The sequence below is a fragment of the Balaenoptera musculus genome, chromosome 1 (assembly GCF_009873245.2).
Source record: "Balaenoptera musculus isolate JJ_BM4_2016_0621 chromosome 1, mBalMus1.pri.v3, whole genome shotgun sequence".
Lineage (NCBI taxonomy): Eukaryota > Metazoa > Chordata > Mammalia > Artiodactyla > Balaenopteridae > Balaenoptera > Balaenoptera musculus.
Genome location: NC_045785.1, coordinates 9,210,034 through 9,235,490, shown reverse-complemented (window position 1 = coordinate 9,235,490; position 25,457 = coordinate 9,210,034). Strand labels below are relative to the sequence as shown.

At 52.3% G+C, this 25,457-nt stretch overlaps 1 protein-coding gene across 6 annotated transcripts; it reads right to left on the bottom strand.

Moving 5' to 3' along the window:
- Positions 1–376: 376 nt before the first annotated feature.
- On the bottom strand, positions 377–25,457 carry LOC118884775 (migration and invasion inhibitory protein). Of its 6 annotated transcripts, none has more exons than XM_036832682.1 (10): positions 25,379–25,457; positions 23,758–23,953; positions 23,182–23,508; positions 22,666–22,747; positions 18,595–18,703; positions 18,451–18,509; positions 17,644–17,773; positions 17,386–17,482; positions 16,284–16,418; positions 14,817–15,999 (listed from the first exon to the last, which is right to left on the bottom strand). In XM_036832682.1, exons 2-10 carry the CDS (start codon positions 23,869–23,871, stop codon positions 15,913–15,915), a joined length of 1,140 nt encoding a protein of 379 aa, XP_036688577.1. In that variant the 5' UTR covers positions 23,872–23,953; positions 25,379–25,457; the 3' UTR covers positions 14,817–15,912. The 6 variants fall into 6 exon arrangements, with proteins under 6 accessions (XP_036688614.1, XP_036688577.1, XP_036688585.1 ...); XM_036832690.1 differs by having other exon boundaries at positions 18,457–18,509; XM_036832719.1 differs by lacking the exons at positions 14,817–15,999; positions 16,284–16,418 and adding an exon at positions 377–1,740.

The following is a 25,457-nucleotide window of genomic DNA, read 5'->3' as shown; positions in this document are numbered from 1 at the left end:
TTTCTGAGCCATGGCCTTTCAGCTCTGTAAGAGCCATTGAACTAAGCCACATAAAGAAACTGTCAGTACCTACAGGTAGTGGTGGCCGTCACTGTGTCCCCAGCCCCTGAGGCCCCTTCCGTGTTGTGCTACAGGGGCCAGAGCTTGGCCATCCAGGCCTGTGTGGCATGTCAAGTAGAGCTGGGTGCCCACCAAGACCTGGAACTCGACCAGGCCCACATCCCATGGGACCCGACCAGTGCCGCGGGTTTAACCCGCCTGAAGGAACAAAAATGTTTGAATGAGAGGAACACATTGCCACTTGTTTGAGGGGGTGAGTGGTGGGAATTGTCATTTATTCATTCAACAAACACTACAGGGGTGTGGGTAGCAGGCCCCCGGGCTAGGTGCTGAGGATACAGCAGTGAACACAGTCAAAACGCCCTGCCTTTGAAGAGTTTCCATTCTAGTGAGGGGAAGACAGACAACACAGAAAATAAATGAGTAAAGCGCTGGGATTTTTGAGGGGAAAGTGCTGTAGAGAAAAATAAGGGGAAGGGACAAAAAGCAGGTATGCTGGGGCGGAGGAGTACACATTTAAATAAAGTGATCGAGAAAGGCCTCACAGAGAAAGTGGCTTTTGAGCAAAGACATGAAGAAAGATTGAGAGGGAGGGAGCACAGAGCAGCCAGTGCAAAGGCCCTGAGGTGGGGTGAACCAGCCCGGGGGGCTGGCAGGGGGTGAGGTCAGAGGAGCAATGCAGGGTTGTGCAGGGCCTGTGGTCTCTGTAAGGACTTTGGCTTTTACTCTCACTCAGATGGGGGCCACTCAGGAGCTTTGAGCAGAGGAGAAGCATGACCTAACTTGGGTTTTGCCGGGGTCACTCCAGCTGCCATGTTGGAAATAGGGCTGGGGGGTGGGGTGGAGGAATGGAAGCAGGAAGGCCAGGTAGGAGGCCGACTAGAGCATTCAGTGGAGAGGTGATAGAGGCTTGGACCAGGAGGGAGCAATGGAGGATGTGAAAAGGGGCCAGATTCGAAAGGGAGAATGGACAGAATTGGCTGACAGAGGCATTGAGGACGACTCAAGGGAACCTGGGAAACTGGAAGGATGGAGTTGCCTTCAGCTGAGATGGGAGAAGGGGATAATTAATTAGTCACCCACTGGTGACTGTTAGGAGGGAAAGCGAGTGCTGCAGAAGCACATGGCAAGGCCACCTAACCAGACTGTGACGTGGTGCGTGTGGTGGTCAGAGAGGGCTTCCCGGAGGAGGTGACATTTAAGCTGCGACCTGAAGGAAGAACGAACGGGCTGGGGAGAAAGGACGAGAACCAGCAGAGTAGGGCTGCTGGGAAGACTTCAATGAGGGCAGTTAGGGGGAACTTCCAGCAGCCCCAAGGGGCCCGAGTGCGCTGAGGGCTGAGGGCGAGGCCAGAGGTGGGCAGGACTGGCCGGGCTGCTTACTCAGCACCCAGAAGGGAGGAGGCTTGGCCCTGGAGCAGCCCAATCAGACCGAGAAATGGAAATGGGTAATAAATAGCCGCAAATGAGTCATCTCAAGCCCCAATTTTGAGCCTGCTTTGCAGCTCTCCCCAGCCTGCATCCTTCCCGGGTGGGGCCTCTGATTTCAGAATGACCAGGTCAGGCAGAGCTCAGCCCCCAGGGCCCCCCTTGCCAGGAGCTCACCCCTGCAAAACCCCAGGCGGTAAGGCAGCTCTTCTTGCAGGAGTTGGGTCCACATCACCGTCCTCAGGACTCAGACTAAAATGAAGCACACACAGAAAACCTTTTTCTAGACCATCAGTGCTTCACATTTTTTTAAAAAAGAAAAAGAAAAACTTGTACAAATAAAATGCAATTGGACGTACTCAGATGTTTGTTTGTTTGTTTTTAAGCATTTGAAAAAGTCAGACAAAGTTGGGTTCAAATCCCACCTCTGCCGCTGCCACAACTGAGCAACTTGGAACAAGTCGGTTAACCTCCAGGGGCCTCTGTTTCACCCACTTCATAGGGTTGTGCAAAGATTAAAGGAGATGATAAATCTTAGCACAGAGCCGGGCACACAGGAAGCTCTCGAATACTCATTGCCCAACTGCTACAAAGACAAGGATCTCTTCTAAATATGTGGCCACCTAGTCAGGGCCCAACCACATGAACAGAAAGGGCTGCCATTCTTTCCACAGGCCTCCCGGGTCCCCTGGGCCGGAACGCTGGAGCACCTGCCCCTGGCGTCTCAGGACATCTTCTGGAAGACACTATCTCTGTGCAAACGTCCTTGAAAAGATTGTCCAGGCCAAAAGCTGACCTAAGATGTGTAGAAACACCAGGGAGAATTATCTCTCAACAATAATATTGACTATCTTTTACTGAGCAGTTACTATGTACTCGCCAGAGCTCACCATACTGGCCCTTGGATTAGTTTGCTGCTGCTGCTGCAACAAAATACCACAGACTGGGTGACGTAAACAACAGGAATTTATTTCTAACAGTTCTGAAAGCTGGAAGACCAAGATCAAGGTGTCAGCAGCTTTGGTTGCTCCTGAGGCCTCTCTCCTCGGCTTGCAGTCAACCACCTTCTTGCTGTGTCCTCACATGGCCTTTTCTCTGTGTGTGCACATCCGTGGGGTCCTTTCCTCTTTTTTTTTTTTTTTTTTTTTTTTTGGCCACGCCGTGCAGCTTGCAGGATCTTAGTTCCCTGACCAGGGATTGAACCTAGGCCATGGCAGTGAAAGTCGGGAATCCTAACCCCTAGGCCACCAGGGAACTCCCCCTTTCCTCTTCTTTTAAGGACACCAGTCCTACTGAATATGGGCCCCACCCTTATGACCTCATTTAACCTTAATTTACCTCTTTAAAAGGCCTGGCTCCAAATACAGTCACACTGGGAGTTAGGGCTTCAACATGTGAATTTTGGGGGAACATAACTCAGTCATGCTTCCCTGCATGAGCACATTTATTCTCCCCTGTATCTCACAAGGTAGGCATTATAATAGCTAATTTATAGATATGAAATTGAGTTGAGAGGTGAATGTCCAACAACGCATCAGGAAAAAAGATACAGGCGCAATTTCCTGCTATTCAAGTGAATAATACACTTCTCCCTGCCCCTCCCCCCCCCAACTCCAAATAACTCCAAAGGAAGAGGGAGTCATGGGACTTGGGGTCTGAAAATCTCGATTACCCGTGCGTCACAACTACCGAGCCTGCGCTCTAGAGCCCGCGAGCCACAACTACTGAAGCCCACGCGCCTGGAGCCCGTGCTCCGCAACAAGAGGAGCCACCGCGATGAGAAGCCCATGCACCACAACAAACAGTAGCCCCCGCTCGCCGCAAGTAGAGGAAGCCCGCGCGCAGCAACGAAGACCCAACACAGCCAAAAAAAAAAAAAAAAAAAAAAAAAAAAAAAACCCACGAGAGAGATTGAAAAAGAAAAAAATCCTTCCCAGTCAGAGTGAAAAGTGAGACTGAGAGAAACTGAGTGAGAAGATTTCAGCAAAAGAAAAGCCAAACGTCGGCTTCCATGAAAGGACGCGGCCCAGTGGGTTGTTAAATGACTAAGTGCTGGGGCCACAGTGACAGAGACAGGGCCTCCTGCGGCACGTGTGTGTGTAAGGGTGAGTGTGAGGGTGTGTGCATGAGGCTGTGTGCCCACAAGGGTGAGAGGGCGTGTGCCCTCAAGATTATGTGTGCACAGGTACAGAGAACAAACTAGTGATTACCAGTGGGGTGGAGGGGCAATACGGGGGCGAGAGTGAGAGGTACAGTCTCGGGGGTGTAAGATAGGCTATAGGGACGTACTGTACAACACCGGGAATATAGCCAGTATTTTGTAGTAACTGTAAATGGAAAGTAATCTTTAAAAATTGTATAAAAATAAAAAAATTTTTAATTGAAAAAAAAAAGACAAGAGGTAACACGTGTCGGGTAGGATGTGGAGTAAAGGAAACCCGTGTGCACTGCTGGTGGGAGTGTGAATTGGTGTGGCCACTAAGGAAAGCAGCATGGAGACTCCTCAAAAAATTAAAAATAGGAGTATCATATGATCCGGAAAAAGATTATGTGTGTGCCCATGGATGCATGAAGTGTGTAGACACAGGATGCGTGTGTGAGAGGGAGGCCGTGGGCCCGCACACGTGTGAGGCCGTGCGGTCAGCAGAGCATTCAGGATCCTCCCCAGCTGCACAGCGGCCCGGGCAGAGACGCCCCCGTCACCCGGGGAGGAAGGTGAAGCGCAGGGCAGCAAGGTCACTTGCCAGTGTTCCCCGGCCCGGGGACCACACTCAGGACCCAGGCTTTGCCACTGCTCCCTGCTGAGCTGCCTCCCAAGGAAAACTGGAGTCCAACCCCAAGCCAGCCCCCGGAGGCAAGACACACCAGGATGGTTGTCCCTGTGGGTGTGTGGTGCAGGTTAGACACATGAACTCTGGAGTTCATGGTGGTCTGAGTTCAAATCCTGACTTGGTCATGGGCTAGCTGTGTGGCCTTCGGTACGTCACTTGACCTCTCTGTGCCTCAACGTCTCCACCTATAAATGGGGATAATAACTTTACCTCATAGGGTGGTTTTGAGGACTCGAAGGGTTAAGAGATGCAGAGCTCTTAGAACAGCACCTGGCATATAACAAGCGCTGCATAAATCTTCCTTGTTAATATCATAGCAATGAGCTCCCGGGACAGGTGAATCCCAGGATTATAAAAATCCCGAAATGCATCAGATGCTGGAGTGACAGAACACCAAGAGCGGCCAGGCTGAGTCCCAGCGTGGTGGTGACCGGGGCAGAGGCAGGTGTGGTGAGGCACCTTGTCCCCAGGCCTGTCTGCTGCTCACCCCCTAAACCTCCGCCATCTGCCCCAGATCTCCTCTCCTCCACACATCGTCCGAAAGACGCTGGTTTGTCTGGGAAGGTGACTGAATTTCCAGGCAGAAAAAACAAGGCTCAGGCCAGGGCAGCTCTGGGGTGCAGGGTTCACGGGCGGGGGCTGTACGTGTTCCCCCAGCTCCCTTCCACCTCCTCAAGCCCCACGAGGAGTTTCCCAGCACGAAGGGTGTCTTGGTCTGCTCGGGCTGCCATGACAAAGCCCTACAAACCGAGCAGCTTAGACAACAGAAATGTATTGTCTCACAGTGCTGGGGACTGGAGTCTGAGATCCAGGCTGTGGCCTGGGTTGGGTGATGGGTGTCGGGGAGTGGCTGGGCAGGGAGGCCGAGGACAAGTTTGGGCAATAGTCCCCGGAGGAGGAGACAGATAGAGGCTTATGTAACCTCCACGCCCACAGCTGCCATCTTCCAGGCTGTGTCTCACACTGTCCCACGCCCCCAGACTTTGAACCCAAGGATTCCTGGAAGGGCCTTAGTGCTTTCCAGGCCTCTGACCCTTCCACCTCAGCCCAACAGAATTATTCTCACCCACCCAACTCTCCCAGACCTGCAGGCCTACGGGGGCCCAGCCCAGCAGGGACACCGAGCCAGAGTCCTTCATCAGTCATTTACTGGAGAAGCTACCTAGAACTTTTCCCTTCACCCTCTCTCATTCCTGTGTTTCAGGCCAGATGAGGTAGACTGCCCCCAAAACAGGACCCCCATCCTGCAATATGCACATGAGCCCTTGTTTTCAAATAATAATATCTCATATTTATTAAGCATTTATTAAGCACTTACTAAGTGCCAGTTACAGCTCTAAGCATTTCATTACCTGACTGTCTCATTTACTCCTCAAAATACCCATATGATGTAGGTAGCATTATAACCTCCATCTTACAGATGAGGAAACCGAGGTTCAGAGAGGCCCACTGGCTTGCCCTCAACCCCAGGCCTCAGCTCCAGGTCCAGTGCTCTGCTCACACAGCTGGCACCGGCCCCAGACAGATCCAGGAGGGTGTTCCTTCATGCTGCTGGCAGACTTGGGTGAGAGGATCCAGGGGAAGTTTGTCAGAGTTCTTTGGGAGCGGGAAGGATGGGCAGCTGGGCCTCCATCTGGGCTGGGGTCTTCCGATCCTTCTGGTGCAGGAAGGGTCCCCCGTACCAGATCTGGGACCTGGAAAATTCTCAAAGCCCCCGCCTCGCCTCCCCTCTCTGCTAAGACGCCACGGCTCCTGAGCCCTGGCCAGCTGAGAACGGTCTCTTCACCTTGGCAGCTGGAGCCTAGCACGCCTGGATCCTTCTGGCGCCCTGCCCAACATGGGGCCTGGGGGTCTCTGTTGAATTTCAGGGGCTGTCGGGGGGGGCTCCTGGGGAGGGAGGGAGAAGCCTCATGGCCTCTGGCCACAGACAAAGAGGGCCTGAGGGAGAACACCGTGTGGTCAGGGCTCAGCCCGGTGCCACGACAGGGGGATGTCCCCAAAGGCCACCTAAGCCACCGTCAGGCACCTAGTCATCACTGGGGCCCAACCTCATGCCACAGCATGGTCCCACAGGGCCCGGGTTTCTCCTCCCGACTTCCTACACAGCCCCGGCCGGCCACCATAACCACCTGGGGCGCTGGCCACGGGCAGGGCGCTGGTCACCACAGCCCCGCTGGCTGCCTTAACCTCTCTGCCTCCCTGTGGGCAAAGCCCTAAACCTGGTGAGCTGACCGCTGGCATGTTTGCTGCAGTTGCTCTTAACCCAGAAGGAAGGAGTAGCAGGGAGAGCCAGGCTTTAAATCAACTGACTTGATACGTTATTTCTGGTTCCCTTTTATCTCCCCAGGGAAGGTGTGAGCTCGACCGAGTGAATTCAGAGAGGGCAGGCCCCTGTGCCTGTTAGGATGACATTGGTGTCATGACAGGATGGGGTGGGGGGACAGGAAGAGCTGATGACAATCATGGTGTCTTATCACCCTCTTCTCGGGCCAGCCTATGGGAGCCCTCCACCTGTCTGATCTCCTGTACCTCTCTCTCCCTGGCACTATCACCCTGCACAGGTGATGTCACTGAGCTAGAGGGGTGAGGGGACGTGCCCAAGGTCACAGAGTCAGGAAGCAGGATTTTCTATCCTGCAACTTTAATGAATTGGTTTATCGTTCTAACAGCATTTTTGTGAGGGCTTTAGGGTTTTCTATATATATCATATAATCTGCAAATAGAGAGTTTTACTTCTTCCCTTCCAATTTAGATGCCCCAAACGGGGGGGAGGAGGGGGAGGGGGTCTGAACTCCAGTCTCTTTGAAGCCACGTTCTGCACCCCGCCCCCGGGTCAGGCTTTCAGTGTGGCTCCCCATTTGGACCAGTCGGACTGGCAAGGTTGGCGCAAGCCCAGCAGGAACTTTTGTTGCAACAAAATGTACATCCTCAGAAATCAGGATGCTATGTTCAAAAGGCACCTGGGGAAATGATTCTGGAAAATCCTGTGCTTTGCGTTTCCTGGGCCATGCACGGTCCACCTCCATGAGGTCACAGAAGCAGGAGTTGAATGGTCTCTCACCCCCTCCAGGGAGAACCACCTCCTAGATGGCAATCAGGAGATGATTCTGTTCCTTGGGAAGCTGGAAGGGTCCCTTGGGAAGCCAGCTGGGGTTCATTTGTCTTCACACAGTCCCCAATCTGCTCAGCAAGGGCCTGGAACCCACGGCTGCTGTTGGGTGAGGGAGTTGTCACAGCTGTCCCCAGTCACTCCCCACCTCCCATCCCAGAAGGCCAGACACCCCAGGGGGTGCTGGTGCTGAGCAAGACCCATGATGATCTGCCTGAGACATAGGACAACATGATGTACTGAAAACCAGGAACAGCTGCAGCAGCTACCACGCACCCCCGGCGTCACATTCCTGGGACACACTCACTTCAGGTCCCTGAGCTGTGTGGCCTGTATCTTCCCAAGACCTGGGGGCTCATTCACTTGTTCATCCAACATCTATTTACTGCGCACCTGTCATATGCCACATGCCGTGCTACAGCAGAGCCGAGGACAAGGCAGGCCTGGTTCCTGCCCTTGAGAAACATTACAGCTGAACATGGGGCTCATGGGGACTGTTCCTGTTGTTGCCACTGTGTGGTTTACCACTGCGCCCGCAGAGCCTGGCACAGAGGCTGGCACAGGAGGGGCCCAATGCGTATGTGGTGAATGAATGAATGAGAGAACGAATGAATGAATGACCTGTGCGGGGCTGTGTCTCTGCTGTGACACAAGTGACAAAGTCAGACCCTCTGTTCCTATTTCTAAATGACTGGCATATCAATTTTGTCAGACATAAGTGAATCTTGCTTTTTTTCCTTTGGGACGTATGCTAACAAACAAAAAACACCACTATTATTAAGCATGTAAGGTATCCAACCACAAGGGTCCTTGGGTTCAGAGAAATTAAAGCATCCTTCCCAGCACCTTCATGATGCAGGTGGGAAATCAGGCTAGAGGGAAAAGCCAAGTCCTGAAATACAGTTTGGTCACTACTTTTGAGAAAACAGGAGGAAAAAAAAAATTCCAACTAAGAGAAAAACGCCACCTCTGCTTAAATTCTGGCAGGGGATAGGGAGACACTAAAGCAGTGAGCCTCATGGTTAGTAATATAATAACACGTGAGGGCTGGGATGGAGAACGGCAGGGAAGTGCAGTGTGCGATGCGGTGGGTGCATCTGAGGGGCCCAGGGGTTCAGGCAAGGCCCTCTTGGAAGAAGAGACCCTCCAGCTGAGATGTGCAGCTGGAAGGGGTGAAGGTGGGGGACAAGAAGAGATCTGGGCGACCCCAAGTGAGAGAGGGAAGGCCGGAAAGAATTATGAATGGCTTGCAGGTACCTGGGAGGACAGCAGTGACAGTCCTGGAACAGTGGGGAGCGTACAGGTGAGTGAGGCAGGGCTGGAGACTGGAAGCTCTGTGCAGGGGCCTCTCTGCCCATGACGTTCATTCTCGGGGCCCCTCAGGTTTGAAAAAGCCTATTCCCCAAAGAGCCTATTCATTCGGAGTGGCCCTAGAGAGGCAGCATGGGCAAGACAGAAGCTGGAAACCTTCTAAATTTTCAAAAGAATGGGTCCTTCCAGAGAAACCACTTGCCCTGATGATTTAAGGGACCCCGCACTGCAGTCTACACTTTTGTGGGAAAGAAACATTTCTATCTTGTTCAAGCTGTTGCTCTTCTGGGTCAGCTAAACTTAGAAGGTGATCTCAGCTGTAAATTTCATCATTTTGTTTGACAGAAGGCTTCCAGATTCTCTTCTCCTTCTGGACAAAGAATTTCTAACAAAACCGCTGATTCCCACAGGCTCTCTGACTTAAAATCACATGTTGAACAACAGAAAACCAAACAACCCGACTCAAAAATGGGCAAAGGAGTTGAATAGACATTTCTCCAAAGAAGATATACAAATGGCCTATAAGCACGTGAAAAGATGCTCAACATCACTAACCATCATCAGGGAAATGCAATCAAAACTACAATAAATAAGATAACATGTCACACCCATTAGGATGGCTATTATCAAAAAAAGCAGGAAATAAATGTTGGTGAGGATGTGGAGAAACTGGAACCTTTCTGCATTGCTGGTAGGAACATAAAATGGTGCAGCAGCTCCTATGGAAAACAGGACGGTGGGTCTTCAAAAGATTAAACATAGAATGACCATATGATCCAGCAATTCCTCTTCTAGGTTTATACCCAAAAGAACTGAAAGCAGGGGTTCAAACAGATATTTGTACACCCCTCAGAAAATTTAAGAAAACTGAAACCGTATCAAGCATCTTTTCTGACCAAAACGTTATGAGATTAGAAATCAATTACAAGAAAAAAAAATGGGGGCTTCCCTGGTGGCGCAGTCATGGAGAATCCATCTGCCAACGCAGGGGACACGGGTTTGATCCCTGGTCTGGGAAGATCCCACATGCCGCAGAGCAACTAAGCCCGTGTGCCACAACTACTGAAGCCCGCGCATCTAGAGCCCGTGCTCCACAACAAGAGACGCCACCACAATGAGAAGCCCGTGCACTGCAACGAAGCCCCCACTTGCCGCAACTAGAGAAAGCCCGTGTGCAGCAACAAAGACCCAACACAGCCAAAAATAAATAAATAAATAAATTTTAAAAAGAAAAAAAAACTGTAAAAAATACAAACACATGGAGGCTAAATGGTGCACTGCTAAATAACCAAGAGATCACTGAAGAAATCAAAGAGGAAATTTAAAAATACATAGAAACAAATGACAACAAAAACACGACAACCCAAACCTATGGGGAGGCAGCAAAAGCAGTTCTAAGAGGGAAGTATATAGCAATTCAATCTCACCTCAAGAAAAATCTCAAATAAACAATCTAACCTTATACCTAAAACAACTAGAGAAAGAAGAACAAAGAAAACCCAAAGTTAGTACAAGGAAAGAAATCATAAAGATCAGAGCAGAAATAAATCAAATAGAAACAAAGAAAACAATAGCAAAAATCAATAAAACTAAAAGTTGGTTCTTTGAGAAGATAAAATTGATAAACCTTTAGCCAGACTCATCAAGAAAAAAAGGGAGAGGATTCAAATCAATAAAATTAGAAATGAAAAAGGAGAGGTTACAACTGACACTGCAGAAACACAAAGGATCTTAAGAGACAACTACAAGAAACTACATGCCAATAAAATGGACAACCAGGAAGAAATGGACAAATTCTTGGAAAGGTGCAACTTTCCAAGACTGAACCAGGAAGAATTAGAAAATATAAACAGATCAATCATAAGTAATGAAATTGAAACGGTAATTAAAAATCTTCTAACAAACAAAAGTCCAAGACCAGATGGCTTCACAGGTGAATTCTATCAAACATTTAGAGAAGAGCTAACACCTATCTTTCTCAAACTCTTCCAAAAAATTGCCGAGGGAGGAACACTTCCAAACTCATTCTACGAGGCCACCATCACCCTGATACCAAAACCAGACAAAGAAATCACACAAAAAAAGAAAATTACAAACCAATATTACTGACCAACATACATGCAAAAATCCTCAACAAAATACTAACAAACAGAATCCAACAACACATTAAAAGGATCATACACCATGATCAAGTGGGATTTATCCCAGGGATGCAAGGATTCTTCAATATAGGCAAATCAATCAATGTGATACACCATATTAACAAATTAAAGAATAAAAACCATATGATCATCTCAATAGATGCAGAAAAAACTTTTGACAAAATTCAACACCCATTTATGATAAAAACTCTCCAGAAAGTGGGCATAGAGGGAACCTACCTCAACATAATAAAGGCCATATGTGACAAAACCCACAACAAACATCATTCTCAAGGGTAAAAAACTGAAAGCATTTCCTCTAAGATCAGGAACAAGACAAGGATGTCCACTCTCACCACTCTTATTCAACATAGTTTTGGAAGTCCTGACCACAGCAATCAGAGAAGAAAAAGAAATAAAAGGAACACAAATTGGAAAAGAAGAAGTAAAACTGTCACTGTTTGCAGATGACATGATACTATACATAAAGAATCCTAAAGATGCCACCAGAAAACTACTAGAGCTAATCAATGAATTTGGTAAAGTTGCAGGATACAAAATTAATGCACAGAAATCTCTTGCATTCCCATACACTAACAACGAAAGATCAGAAAGAGAAATTAAGGAAACAATCCCATTTACCATTGCAACAAAAGAATAAAATACCTAGAAATAAACCTACCTAAGGAAGTAAAAGACCTGTACTCAGAAAACTGTAAGAAACTGATGAAAGAAATCAAAGATGACACAAACAGAGAGATATACCATGTTCTTGGATTGGAAAAAGCAATATTGTGAAAATGACTATACTTCCCAAAGCAATCTACAGATTCAGTGCAATCCCTATCAAATTACCAATGGCATTTTTCACAGAATTAGAAAAAAATTTTACAGTTTGTATGGCAACACAAAAGACCCCAAATAGCCAAAGCAATCTTGAGAAACCAAAACGGAGCTGGAGGCATCGGGGACCTTTACTTCAGACTATACTACAAAGCTACAGTAATCAAGACAGTATGGTACTGGCACAAAAACAGAGATATAGATCAATGGAACAGGATAGAAAGCCCAGAGATAAACCCACGCACCTATGGTCACCTAATCTATGACAAAGGAGGCAAGAATATACAATGGAGAAAAGACAGCCTCTTCAATAAGTGGTACTGGAAAAAGTGGACTACATGTAAAAGAATGAAAATAGAACACTACCTAAACACCATACACAAAAATAAACTCAAAATGGATTAAAGACCTAAATGTAAGACTGGACACTATAAAACTCTTAGAGGAAAACATAGGAAGAACACACTTTGACATAAATCACAGCAAGATCTTTTTGACCCACCACCTAGAGTAATGAAAATAAAACCAAAAATAAACAAATGGGACCTAATGAAACTTAAAAGCTTTTGCACAGCAAAGGAAACCATAAACAAGATGAAAAGATAACCCTCAGAATGGGAGAAAATACTTGCAAATGAAGCAACTGACAAAGGATTAATCTCCAAAATATACAAATAGCTCATGCAGCTCAATGTCAAAAAACAAACAACCCAATCAAAAAATGGGTGGAAAACCTAAATAGACATTTCTCCAAAAAAGACATACAGATGGCCAAGTGGCACATGAAAAGATGCTCAACATCACTAATTATTAGAGAAATGCAAATCAAAACTACAACGAGGATCATCTCACACCGGTCAGAACGGCCATCATCAAAAAATCTACAAACAATAAAAGCTGGAGAGGGTGTGGAGAAAAGGGAACCCTCTTACACTGTTGGTGGGAATGTAAACTGATACAGCCACTGTGGAGAACAGTATGGAGGCTCCTTAAAAAACAAAAAATAGAACTACCATATGACCAAGCAATCCCACTACTGGGCATATACCCTGAGAAAACCATAATTCAGAAAGACAGATGTGCCCCAATGTTCATTGCAGCACTATTTACAATAGCCAGGTCACAGAAACAACCTAAATGTCCATCGACAGATGAATGGATAAAGATGTGGTACACATATGCAATGGAATATTACTGAGTCATAAAAAGGAATGAAATTGGGTCATCTGTAGAGATGTGACTGGACCTAGAGTCTGTCATACAGAGTGAAGTAAGTCAGAAAGAGAAAAATATCGTATATTAGCACATATATGTGGGATCTAGAAAAATAGTACAGATGAACCTATTTCCAGGGCAGGAACAGAGACACAGATGTAGAGAACGGACGTGTGGACACAGGGCGGGGTTAGGGGAGGGTGGGATGAACTGGGAGATCAGACTGACATAAATACACTACCATGTGTAAAACAGAGAGCTAGTGGGAACCTGCAGTATAGGACAGGGAGCTCAGCTCGGTGCTCTGAGATGACCTAGCTGCAGGGATGGGGGGGGCGGATGGGAGGGAGGTCCAAGAGGGAGGGGATATATGTATACATATAGCTGATTCACTTCATTGCACAGCAGAAACTAACACAACATTGTAAAGCAATTATACTCCAAAAAAAAAACCAAACAACTGAAAGCAAGGATTCAAACAGATATTTGTACACCCATGTTCATAGCAGCATTATGTACAATAACAAAAGGTGGAATTGACCCAAAGTGCCATCGGCAGATGAATGGATAAACAAGATGCAGTAGGTCCATACAAGGAAATTCTTTTTTTTTTTTTTTTAAATAAATTTATTTTATTTATTTTTTTGTCTGCGTTGGGTCTTCGTTGCTGCGCCCGGGCTTTCTCTAGTTGTGGCGAGCGGGGGCTACTCTTCATTGTGGTGCACGGGCTTCTCACTGCAGTGGCTTCTCTTGTTGGGAGCACGGGCTCTAGGCGCGCGGGCTTCCGTAGTTGCGCCATGCAGGCTCTAGAGCACAGGCTCAGTAGTTGTGGCGCACGGGCTTAGGTGCTCCGCGGCATGTGGGATCTTCCCGGACCAGGGATTGAACCCGTGTACCCTGCATTGGCAGGCGGATTCTTAACCACTGCGCCACCAGGAAAGCCCCGGAAATACTTTCCAGTCTTAAAAAGGAAGGAAATTCTGGCACTTTACAACATAAACCCTGAGGGCATTATGCTAAATGAAAGAAGCCAAATAAGAAACAAAAGACATACTGTATGATTCCACTTGTATGAGGTCCCTAGAGTAGTCACGTTCATAGACAAAGTAGAACGGTGGTTGCCAGAAGCTGGGAGGGGAAAATAGAGAGTTAGTGTTTAGTCTGTACTGAGCTCGTTTTGCAAGAAGAAAAAAATTCTGGGGATGGTTGCACAGCAACGTAAATGGACTTAGGGCCACTGAACCGCACATATAAAAGTGGTAAATTTTGTTATGTTTTATACCACTGAAAATAAATTTTTAAAAATTAATTTTAAAACTTACATGTGGAAGAGACTTTGTTTCTTCAGGTGCTAGAATCATGTGGCAAACCATGACCTGCTGCTGAAATCTGCCCAGACACGTACTTTGGATCAGAGGCATTTGAACTTGAAAGCCTCTGGAGGGGATGCGTGCTTGCCAGGTGGCCCTGAGCCCCCCACTCCCAGTCACCTTACTTGCCTGGCTACTGAAGGCGTTGGAGGCTGGAACCCCAGATGGAGCAAGGGAAGGTTTTTAGGCGAGAGCGCGTAGTGTCTGTTATTTTTGCGAATGGCCTTTGCTGCGCAGGAGGCCTGCCTTGCGGGGACAGAGCTGCTGAAGTCAGGATGTGGAAGACAGTAACGCTCACCCAGTACCCCATGAGCCCCCTCCATGTCCCAACTCCTTGTGACTAGTTCTGGCCAACGAACCATGAGCACAAGTGACCTGTGTGTCATTTCTGGGCTGAAGCAACTGGTGATGTCCCCCACAGTGGAGCCTCCATTGGCCTGGGTCCCCGAAAGACGATGTCAAAACAGAGGCCCCATGTGACCCATAACAGACAGGTAGTATGAGCAAGTCAGCAAGAAACAGGCCTTTATGTCAAACCACTGGGATTTGGGGGTTAATTTGTTACCGTGGCATAACTTCGTTTATCCTGACTAATATATGTGCTGTGCTGGATGGGGAAAGGTTTTCTCAGCTTCACAAGCTCCAGGTGGGAGCCACGGACCACAGCCATAGTTCCACCGCTCTAAGCTAGAAACCTCAGAAAAAGCACATGCTTCCCCTGGGCTTAGGCTCCCCAGCTATTCCATTTGTATCCTAAAAATCAGGAATTTCATATTGTTCAACCTACGGGAGTATAAAGACAGGTGCTGCTTACTAATCCAGGAGGGCAGATCTGGGCTCTCGGCCAACCTTGCCTCTGACTCCAACCCTCCTGGCCCTGTTTCCCCATGTGTCCCTGACGGGGTTCTAGATCACCCGTGGCTTCTAGGGCTGGGCTAGAGATGGGAGTGAAGGAGCCACCTGGCCCAGGGACTTCAAGAGAGTCCCTCCATCACTGGACCCGTGTCAGGGCCCAAGAATAAGGGGAGAGCTCACTCATTCCCCTCTGTCACAGCTTCAGCCTCATCCACAGCGAACAGCCTGAGACCCCAAGCCCCTTGCTGAGATGGATTTTTAACGCTGACCTTGGCCTCAGCCTACTTTGGGGAGCCTCACCCCCACCTGTCTGGTGGGGAGGCCGCCTACCCAGAGTTAGAAGCTGCACAAAGAGCCACACTCAGGGCGCTGGATCCACCCCGCCCAGCACAGGTTGTCAGAGGTGTCCTTCTGCAAGTGAGGGGGGGGCAGGCCGAGGCCAGGGCACCTCCAGGGCTCTGAGGGCATCAGCAGGACAGACCTGGCACATGTGGGAATCTGGAGCTGCAGGGAGTGCTGAGCTTTATTTACAAACGTGTCACAGAGTCCCCCCTTCCCAACCCCAGGGTCTCCTCTGTCCTCAGGAAGGAGACAGGCCTGAGGCCACCCACCGGCCCAGCCTAGGAAGGTGGGGCCTGAGTCCACCGCCAGCTGAGGCTGGGCAAAGCTCCCCTCTCGTGGGCGCCCCCGCCGGAGGGGAGAGGCGGAAACGACGGTGGGGGCACTGTCCACCTCCCAGTGGCCAGTCCTCAGGGCTTCGGCCGGGGGGCGTGGGGCTGGGGCACGGAGAGTTCTGACCAGATCGGGGTGGGGGCTGGGACCCGCGTTGGCACGGCCTGGAGAGTGAAGGGAAGGGTGTCAGGGGGGCCTCTTTGGGGGCAGCCTCATCCCCTTCTGGCTCTCAGAGTTGGGGTCACCTTCCAGGGCGGGGTGGGGTAGCCAGCCGGGAGCAGTGGTGCCTGGAGAGGTGCCGTGGGTCAGGGCCAGGGCTAGGGCCACGGAACCCCACAGAGAGACGTTTCCAGGCTCTGCACTCCTACCCCAGTCCTGCCCCCCAGGACCCTGCGGTCCCCAGGCTGCTCCAAGGCATCTGTCTCTCCCAGGGCACCCTGGACCGTACCCGGTGAGAAAGGCTGGCGGCTGACAGCTTCCGACGTTGGGCCTCAGAAGAGACACTGGACCAGAGGTCCAGGCTCTTGGGGGCTGAGCTTTTCTCAGACTTCGGAGGAAGAATGTCCCAGCCCAGCAGGCAGTGCTGTGGAGAGCAAAGGGTTAACGTGCCTGGCCTGGAGCGGGGCTCCCCGCTGACTGGGCACACCCCAGGGAGGGGCTGTACCTCTCCTCTTGGACTGGCAGCATCCTCTAGGACAGGGCTGTGTCCCCCATGAGGGTGAAGGGGCCCCCCAATCACAGTGTCCCCCATGGACTGAGGCTCCCCGAGGGCAGGGGTCTTATCCACCACTGTTACCCCAGGCCTCCCTTTCCTAACCCTGCTGACCCAGGCCTTGGGCCCCGACCACAGATGGGTGGAGGGAAGGCCGTGGATGCTGATGGAGCACGTCCTGTGTGCCAGGTTCTGCCCCAAGCCCCTGACAGGTATTGACTCACTGACCTGCCCCTTGCCCACCCCATGAGCCTGAGGACAGTATGTTGTACCCATTTTACAGATGAGCAAACTGACTTTCCTCGGTACCCCTTCTCCTCCCCGCAACCCCAGCACCCCCGGCCTCAACTGGGAATGAGTGGGGTCCCCAGTGACCCCTGTCCTACCCAGGAGACACAAAGGACCTGGGTTCAAATCCCGGCTCTTCCATCCAGCTGACCTTGGACAAGTCACTTCCCCTCTGCCTCAGTCTCCTCATCTGTAAAGTGGGATAACAGTAGGACCTGCACTCTCGGTTGCTGTGGCTCCACGAGATAATTGCCCTAAGGACTGTGCATGTGGCCACAAGAGTGCAAGAAATGGGGCCTGTGTGCACTAAGCCAACGCACTGCATGGGCAGACAGTCCTCCTGGAAGCCAGGGGCTGGGTGGGGAGCCCAGCCTCCCTCAGGGAACAAGCACGGTACACATGACATGAGTGGCCCAGCCCAAACTCCAGAGACTTGGGTCCTTGAGCCCAGCCTTGCTGTGTGGCCTTGGGACAGTCCCTGGCCCTCTGGGCCTCAGGACACGTCCAGAGACCTGGGCCAGACAGGGGGCAGCCCCAAGGCCATCCTCACCCGGGGCAGCGCCAGCGTGTCGGAGGCGTCGAAGCTCTTCCGCCGGTGGATGCGGTACCGGTGCGGGGGGTCCAGGACAGACAGCGGGATGCTCACCCTGGGCGGGGATGACAGTGGGGGTACTGCTGCAGGCGCCTCCAGGCTGCTGTGGCCCATCCTGCCCTCCCTCAAAACCACAGGCCCCAGGCTCTGCTCTCGTCCTCAGCTGCGGCTGCCCCTACAGCTCCCCCCGGTGTCCTGCCTGCTCTGGCCACTCACCTGACCTGCGCTGGCTCTGCCAGGGTCTCTGGACCCCGCTGGTCCCGTGGTGTCCGGCACAGGCGGCAGGGGGTGCCGGGATCCGAAGGCACCAGAAACAGGCGCCGGTTGACACGGTAACAATACACACCTGTGAGACCCGTGAGACGCAGAAGCCCCCCTCAGCCAGGGACCCCAACCACACCCACTGTGTACACAGACAAGAGCATGCACACGCACACGTGCTCACATGCAACAACACTGAGCACCGCCTTCTACTCAAGCGTGACACACGCGTGCACATGCTGGCAACTTCACATGTGCAAATGTCATCCGTGCAAACACGAAGCACGGCTTCATACAGTCATATCTGTGGACACACGTGAACGTACCTACACTTGTAATCACACACACAGGGTGCACACACACGTACATCCATAGGAACACGCCTCACACACATATGTACACACATGTATACACTGTATGCTGCTCGTGCAAACCCACAGCAAAGATTTGGGTGCTCACGTGACTGAGCTGGCACCGCCCCCCCACTGCCCACCCAGACGACCCCTGTGCAGAGAGGAGGGGGAGGGAGTGGGGACACATGGGAAAATGAGGCAGCTGGGAGGAAACGGAAGGCACGGGCAAGGGCCGAGGTGGGTAGCACAGGGCTGGCCCTGTTCCCCATGAGGCCAGGCCTCAGCTCACCCCAGGCTCGCGGCCCCCTGCCTGGACCCCAGGCCTCCCTCCCCCCGTCCTCAACACCTCAGCTGCCTCCCCAGGCCCCCAGGCCTTAGCTGGGCTGCGGGGCGGCCGCCGAGCGCTTACACTCACATTCGTGGTCCCCCTCCACAGCACCCCTCTCCTGCAGGCCTAGGAACTGGGATCTGTGAGGGCGAGAGGGTGAGCAGGCCAGGGTGACACAGCCCCTGAGCCAGCCGCCCCGCCCACCCTGCGCCTGCCCCTGCTCACTCGGGGTCACTGCAAATACACTCCTCCTTGTTGGCTTCCCGGAACTTCTGCAGCTTCGAGAAGAAGGCCTCGGGCTTGCTGGTGACGGGAGAGCTGTTGTCCAGAGACCCTGGAGTGGGCAACACACAAAGGAGCTGCTGTGTGGCCAAGACTCAGGGGACGCTCGGCACTGGCACCCCAGGCCACCTGCTTTGACCCCACCATGCCTCGTACAGACCTGGAGGGGACCCTCCACTCAGGTGACTGTTGGTTTTGTCTCGTGTCTGTCTACCCTCATGCATATCCAATCGTCCACGCAAAAAATATTTATAGAGCTCCTACTATGGGCCAGACGCTGTTTTACGTGCTGGGGAAAGAACAGCGATCTGGACAAAGCCCCTGCCCTCGTGAGGCTTACATTCTAATGTGGCAACAGATGAACTAGTCACCAAAGAAACCTGTAATACAACATTGACAGGTGACACCTGCCAGGAAATAAAAGAGAGTCAGGAGGGACTTCCCTGGTGGTCGAGTGGTTGACAATCTGCCTTCCAACGCAAGGGACGCGGGTTTGATCCCTGGTCAGGGAACTAAGATCCCACATGTCACGGGGCAACTAAGCCCACGTGCCGCAACTACAGAGCCTGCACTCCACAACTAGAGAGAGAGAAGTCTGTAGGCCACAATGAAGAGCCCACGTGCCAAAACTAAGACCTGACACAGCCCAAAATAATAAATAAATAAATAAAAGAGAGTCAGAAAACTGAACTTGGTAGGGCAGGGGAGCCAGAGGAAGTTTCCCTGAGGAGCTGACACCTGAGCAGAGACCTGATGAAGGGAGGGAGGGAGCCGTGGGGACATCCCAGGCAGACAGAAGAGCAAATGCAAAGGCCCTGGGGCAGGTGTGGTTGGTACATTTGAGGAACACCCAGGAGGTAAAATAGGTGTAGGGGTGAGGGTGGGGGGGATGAGGCTGGGAAGCCAGCGGTGGGTTTGGGGACAAGGAGTGACGCAATCAGATCAGCCATGTACTTTTACAGGACCCCCCTTCTGGCTGCTGCAAGGTGAGGGGAAGCAGGGGCACCAGTTAGGAGGCTACTGAAGGCATCCTGGTGGAGACAAACAGTAAAATTCTAGAAATATGTGGAAGGCAGGATTACCAGGATGCACAGTGTGTGAAAAGGAGAGGAAAAACTCAAGGCTGATCTCAAGATCATGGCCATTAGCTCCATAAATGCAGTTGCCACTAACAGAGACAGAACAGACTGCAGGAGGACCAGGTGGGGCGGAAATCAGGACCTTGATTTTGGACCTGAGATTAGTCTAACACACCTAATGAGCTCTGCAGAGAAGAAAGCCAGATATACAAGTCTGGAATTCAGACGAGCAGCACGGGTAGAGACAAAGTCAGGGAGAAGAGAGCATGGAGAGCCTCGGCACTGAGTGGGGCGCCTCTGGAATTTGGAACAAGGAAGTGGATCCAGCAGAGACTGGACAGAGCAGCCAGGGAGGTGGGGAAGAGGCAGCGGGGGTGCCCGGGCCTGGAAGTCAGAAGAAGAAAGAGCTTCAGGGAGGAGGGAGTGGCTGCTGTGTCCACGCTACCCAGGGGCCAAGAAAGCTCTGGACTGAGCACTGAGCCGGGAGCTGGCAACGCAGAGGTCACTGCTGACCCGGCCGAAGACAGCGTCAGAGGGTGTCAGGGACTGAAGCCCAGTGTAAGAAAAAGTCGGGGAGAGAAACTGGAGACAGCGAGTCTAGATGGCCCTTTTGAGGAGTTTTGTTATAAAGAAAAGCAGAGAACACAGGCAGTAACTAGAAGCAAAGGCAGGATATAAAGGGAGCGATGCTTCCTCAGGATGGGAAATCACAGACTGCAGCTTTACCCCGACCAGATGTGAAACTTTGCTAAGTTTTTCAGTCTCTTGATGCCTCAGCCTTCTCATCTGCCAGTGGGGACAGTAACAGCGTCCACCTAATCAGATTATTGTGAGGAGTCAAGGAGTGAATGGGAGCGAAGCAGAGGAAAGCTCTTGGGACAGGGCCCGGCACATAATAAGCACTCACTGAAATCAACTGTCATTAATATTCCCTGGCGTTCGTAGGCTGACGGGGCAGAGTGATGGTGGAGGAAGGAGAGGAGAGAATCACGGGGAAAAAACCCTCTGGGAGGGACTTCCCTGGTGGCGCAGCGGTTAAGAATCCGCCTGTCAATGCAGGGGACACGGTTTTGAGCCCTGGTCCGGGAACATCGCACATGCCACAGAACAACTAAGCCATGCGCCACAACCACTGAGCCCGTGAGCCACAACTACTGAGTCCACATGTTGCAACTACTGAAGCCCACGCGCCTAGAGCCCGCACTCCGCAACAAGAGAAGCCACCGCAGTGAGAAGTCCGCGCACCGCAACGAAGAGTAGCCCCCGCTCGCCGCAACTAGAGAGAGCCCGTGCGCAGCAATGAAGACCCAACGCGGCCAAAAATAAATTAATTAATTAATTTTTTAAAAAACCCCCTGGGAGCCAAGAAGGGATGGGGCTCGAGCACACAAATGCAGGGACAGGACGGGGGCTCGGAAAGGGGGGAGAGAGGCGCGCGCACATACACACACTCACACACACACACACACACACACACAGGGCAGGCAGGGGGTAGCCGCCTCTGCTTTCCTAGAGACAGGAAGCAAAGCAGTGAGCTGGCAGTCAGGGAAGTCCTTGGGATGGGGCCTGTGTCCCCACCACCGCAGGGTCTCAGCAGCCCCACGGAGCACCTGCCTTGGGGCAGCAACTCAACTTCTCTGTACACCAGTTTCCTCCTTTGTGAAAGTGAGGGTCCGACAGCACCAACCTCCTAGGGCCGCCCACTCACTCACTCAGCCAGCGTTGGCTGAGGGCCTACTACGTGCCAGGCACCGTTCTAGGCTCAGACTCGGGGAGCACAGCAACAAAGAGACGGCCAGGCCCCTGCTCCAACAGAGCTTACAGTCCACCGGAGGAGTCAGACAAGAAACAAGCAAACAAGATGACTTCTGAGAATGAATGAATGATACGAGGAACATACAAACGGCTGATGCAATAGACAAGGATGCAGGCGTGGTGGCCCTACAACGTTGTGCTCGTGGAAGGCCTACCATTTGAGGTGAACACTCAGTGACGAAAAGGAACCAGCAGGTGTGAACCTGGGGAAGTGCATTCAAAGCAAAGGGCACAGCAAGTGCAAAGGCCCCGAGGTGGCCATGAGCGTGGCAGGTTCAAGGACCAGCAAGGAGGCCGGCATGAGGAGTCAGAAGGTAGATGGTTAGAGGTCATGTCACGGGGCCAGGCGGAAGCCAGATCACACCTCAAAACTCTAGATAAGGATTTCAGATTTTACTCTAAGTGCTAAGTACTCTGAGTGACGTGATCTGATTCCGTGTTTAAAAATTCGTTCTGGGGGCTTCCCTGGTGGCGCAGTGGTTGAGAATCTGCCTGCCAATGCAGGGGACACGGGTTCGAGCCCTGGTCTGGGAGGATCCCACATGCCGCCTGCGCGTCTGGAGCCTGTGCTCCGCAACAAGAGAGGCCGCGATAGTGAGAGGCCCGCGCACCACGATGAAGAGTGGCCCCCACTTGCCACAACTAGAGAAAGCCCTCGCACAGAAACGAAGACCCAACACAGCCTAAATAAATAAAAAATTTATATAAAAAAAAAATTCATTCTGGCTGCTGTGCCGAAAATGGATGATAATGGGGGTGAAAGAGGCCAGAGGGAGACCAGCCAGGAAGCCACTGAGGTTGCTGGGGGAGTGGGGGGATGGGCAGTAAAACATAAAGAGATGACACGCATACAGAGTTTCACAGGGGCCTGGCACACAATAAATGCCAAAAAAATATGGCAGCTCCGATTCGTTCATTCATTCAACAAACACTCAGTGAGCACCGTCTCCGTGCCTGTCACTGTGCCAAGGGCCGAGACAGGAGACGCGGTACCGAAGGTGCTCACCGAGGGGGGCGGAACAGTCGGAGAAAGAGCAGCGGCGCCCGCCGGGGGCGCAGGCAGGTGCATAAGCAAGCTGGGGCCTCCACCCACGCCCCCGGGCAGGGACCCTGGCCACACCTGCAATCCAGTTGTAGCCCAGGCACGGTCTGAGGCGCCAGCTCTTCTCAGGCATGGGAGACTCCCTGTTGGTCACTCTTGGCTGAGGAGGGAGGCAAAGAGGGGCAAGGGCTAGGCCAGCAGGCCTGGCCCAAAGGAGGTCCCACCTTGCAGGGAGGAAAGGGGCTGTGTCTTAACTCATACCCTGACATGGGCCCCAGGGCTCAGCCGAGGGCTTGGGGGCTGGAGGACAAGAGTTTGGCCCCCACCTCCCTCCATGTGTGACTTTGAACAAGTGTGTCCTCTGAACCCCCGTCTTCCCATCTGCATAATGGGGCTGGTCACCTTCTTCCCAAAGTGCTGTCTGAGAAACTAATGGCCACAACTTATCAAGCACTTAGGCTGAGCTGGACTTGACTCACGGTACCTCCCAGGAGCCTCACCCTGGAAGGGAGGCTGCCCATGAGTGCATCTGTCGGGGGGAAACTGAGGCTCAAGGAAGCGCCCATCAGCGCATGCTCCGCTCTCCCGCGTTACCTCGGACAGCTTGCTCCGCTGAGCCAGGATGGACTTCAGGGCCCGTGCCTCCTGGGTGTCTAGACTGTCCAGCTGTGCTGAAAGCTCTGGGTCGCTCAAGCCTGAGGTGGCCAGCAGGGGAGCCGAGCGGGGCCTCAGTGGGTCCGGGGACTCCGGGTGGAGGCACCCGGCAGGTGGGAGAGACACCGCCCCGGAGCTGGCCCCGTCCCTACCACAGGGGTCACCTTGGTGGGCATCCTGTGGGCAGCAGGCTCTCGAGGCCACTGAGGACGCCTCTGGGGATGACGGCATCTCTGAGTCGTAGCTGCCGCTGGAGCCCAGGCTTGACTGGAACAGAGAGGCCAGGTCACCCAGCCATCTACCCAGCTGGCCTGCACTAGGCATGAAGGCCTGGTCCTCATCCTTGCTCCAGCCTCTGCATGTCCCAGGCCAGTCCCTTCCCACGCTGGGCCTCACTCGGGTTTCTCATCATCAGTAAAATGGGCATGCTGCACGACAGGACCCGGAAGCCCTGGATTCTGGCCTGAGGGTTAGGCAGCCCCTCCCTCACTCCCGGGACGTGGCCGAGGCGCTCACCTCTGAGGCCGCCTTGGCCACGGACCGCCGCACGGCATCCTGTCCGACCCACAGCTGCCTCAGGAGCTCCAGGTTGAGCTGCCGCAGCTGTGCCAGATCTCTGGTCTCCACCATCCCAGGCGTATCCGCTGGCTTCCCACGACAGGTGTCACCGACTCCCGGGCCACAGAGTGCCCTCACGGCCGGGTTCTCCTACCTGAAGCCAAGACAGACAGCATGACATAGCGCTGAGGAGGCCACCCTGCGGAGCCAGAGGCCGGGGTTCAAATCCCCACTTTGATACTCCCTAACTGTGCAGCCTCAGACAAGTTATTTAACCTCTCTGTGCCTCAGTTTCCTCATCTGCCAAACAGATGATAACAGCATTGACCTCATAAGACTGTTGTAAGGATTAAAGGAGATAATGTATATTAAATGTTAGTACAGTGCCTGGCACACACAGTAAGCACTCAATAAATGCCTATTATTATTGCACTGGCCACAGTGTTTCCTAACATGTCAAAAGAGATCAATCCCTCTTTAACAACCTTAACTATGAAATTACTAGATTAATTTGTAGAAGACAACTGGGGCAGGTCCACAGATGTAAAGCATTATAACTTTCAAATTCAACACAAATCAGATTTCTGAAGGGACTCTTCCCTCTCTCCTGACCTCCCTCCTTCTTCCCTTTCTTTTTTACAAATGAAGAAACCAAAGTTCAGAGAAGTTAAGCTACTAGACCCAAGTCACACAGCTTGTAGGTGGCAAAGCCAGGATTTGAACCAAAATCGGGCTCCGGGGTACATGGTTATGCCAGCCTTTCCCCAAACAGTGTGGAGGGGGGGCCTGGGAAGCTGCCTCCTCCTTCTCCCAGCCTTTGGCCCCCCAGGGATCCAGGCTCAGGGACACACTGATGCCTCTGGAAGGGATTTCTGCAGACTAGGGGGAAGAGGCTTCCTCTTCCCTCAGAGTCCCAAGCCCAGATGCCTCCAACCAGAAACTGAGTCTCCCCCAGTACACACGATCCCTTTCTAACACTGCGTCCAGACAGACACCCTACTCTCAGAACCCCTGCCCTGCCCCCAGCCCTCCCACCCACACGCCTCACCTGTGGACCGCCCACACCCGGGGCGCCTCCTCAGGGCCCGGTTGCAGGGGCTAAAGCAGAGAGAAGCCAGGCTACCCTGGAGCCGTCCCCACATATACCCATGCAGGGAAGGCGGGGCAGCGGAGATGCGAGTACAGACGACTGTGGGGGGGGGGCAGACAAGCGGGGTAAAAAGCCTCATCCGCAGGACAGGGACTCCCGGACCCCGTCCTTATCTGACTCTGGGCCAGACCTATAGTCCGAGGATCTCCGTTTTCGCACGGTGTTAAAGAGAACACCTCCGACTCCGGCGGCGCTCTGGAAAGCTAAAGCTGCACCAAGGTAACGGAAAGGCGACGTTCAAAAGAGAAACTGGGGCAGCAAGAGTACCAGCTGCGGTGCCGCGGAACAAAGGGGCGGGACCCCCGGGATAGGGAGACTCAGCCTCCCTCTTCTTTCCCTTCGCGGGCCCCGGACCTCCGTGGGGGTGTACGTGGGGCAACCCGTCCAGCCCTTCCTCTCCATCCCCGGCCCCGCCACTCCCTCACTCACCGCCAGGAAGCCCCGGAACCGCGCAGCCCACCGCCACCTGCGATGCTGGGAGTTCCGCCCAGCCCGCCCTACGCTACGG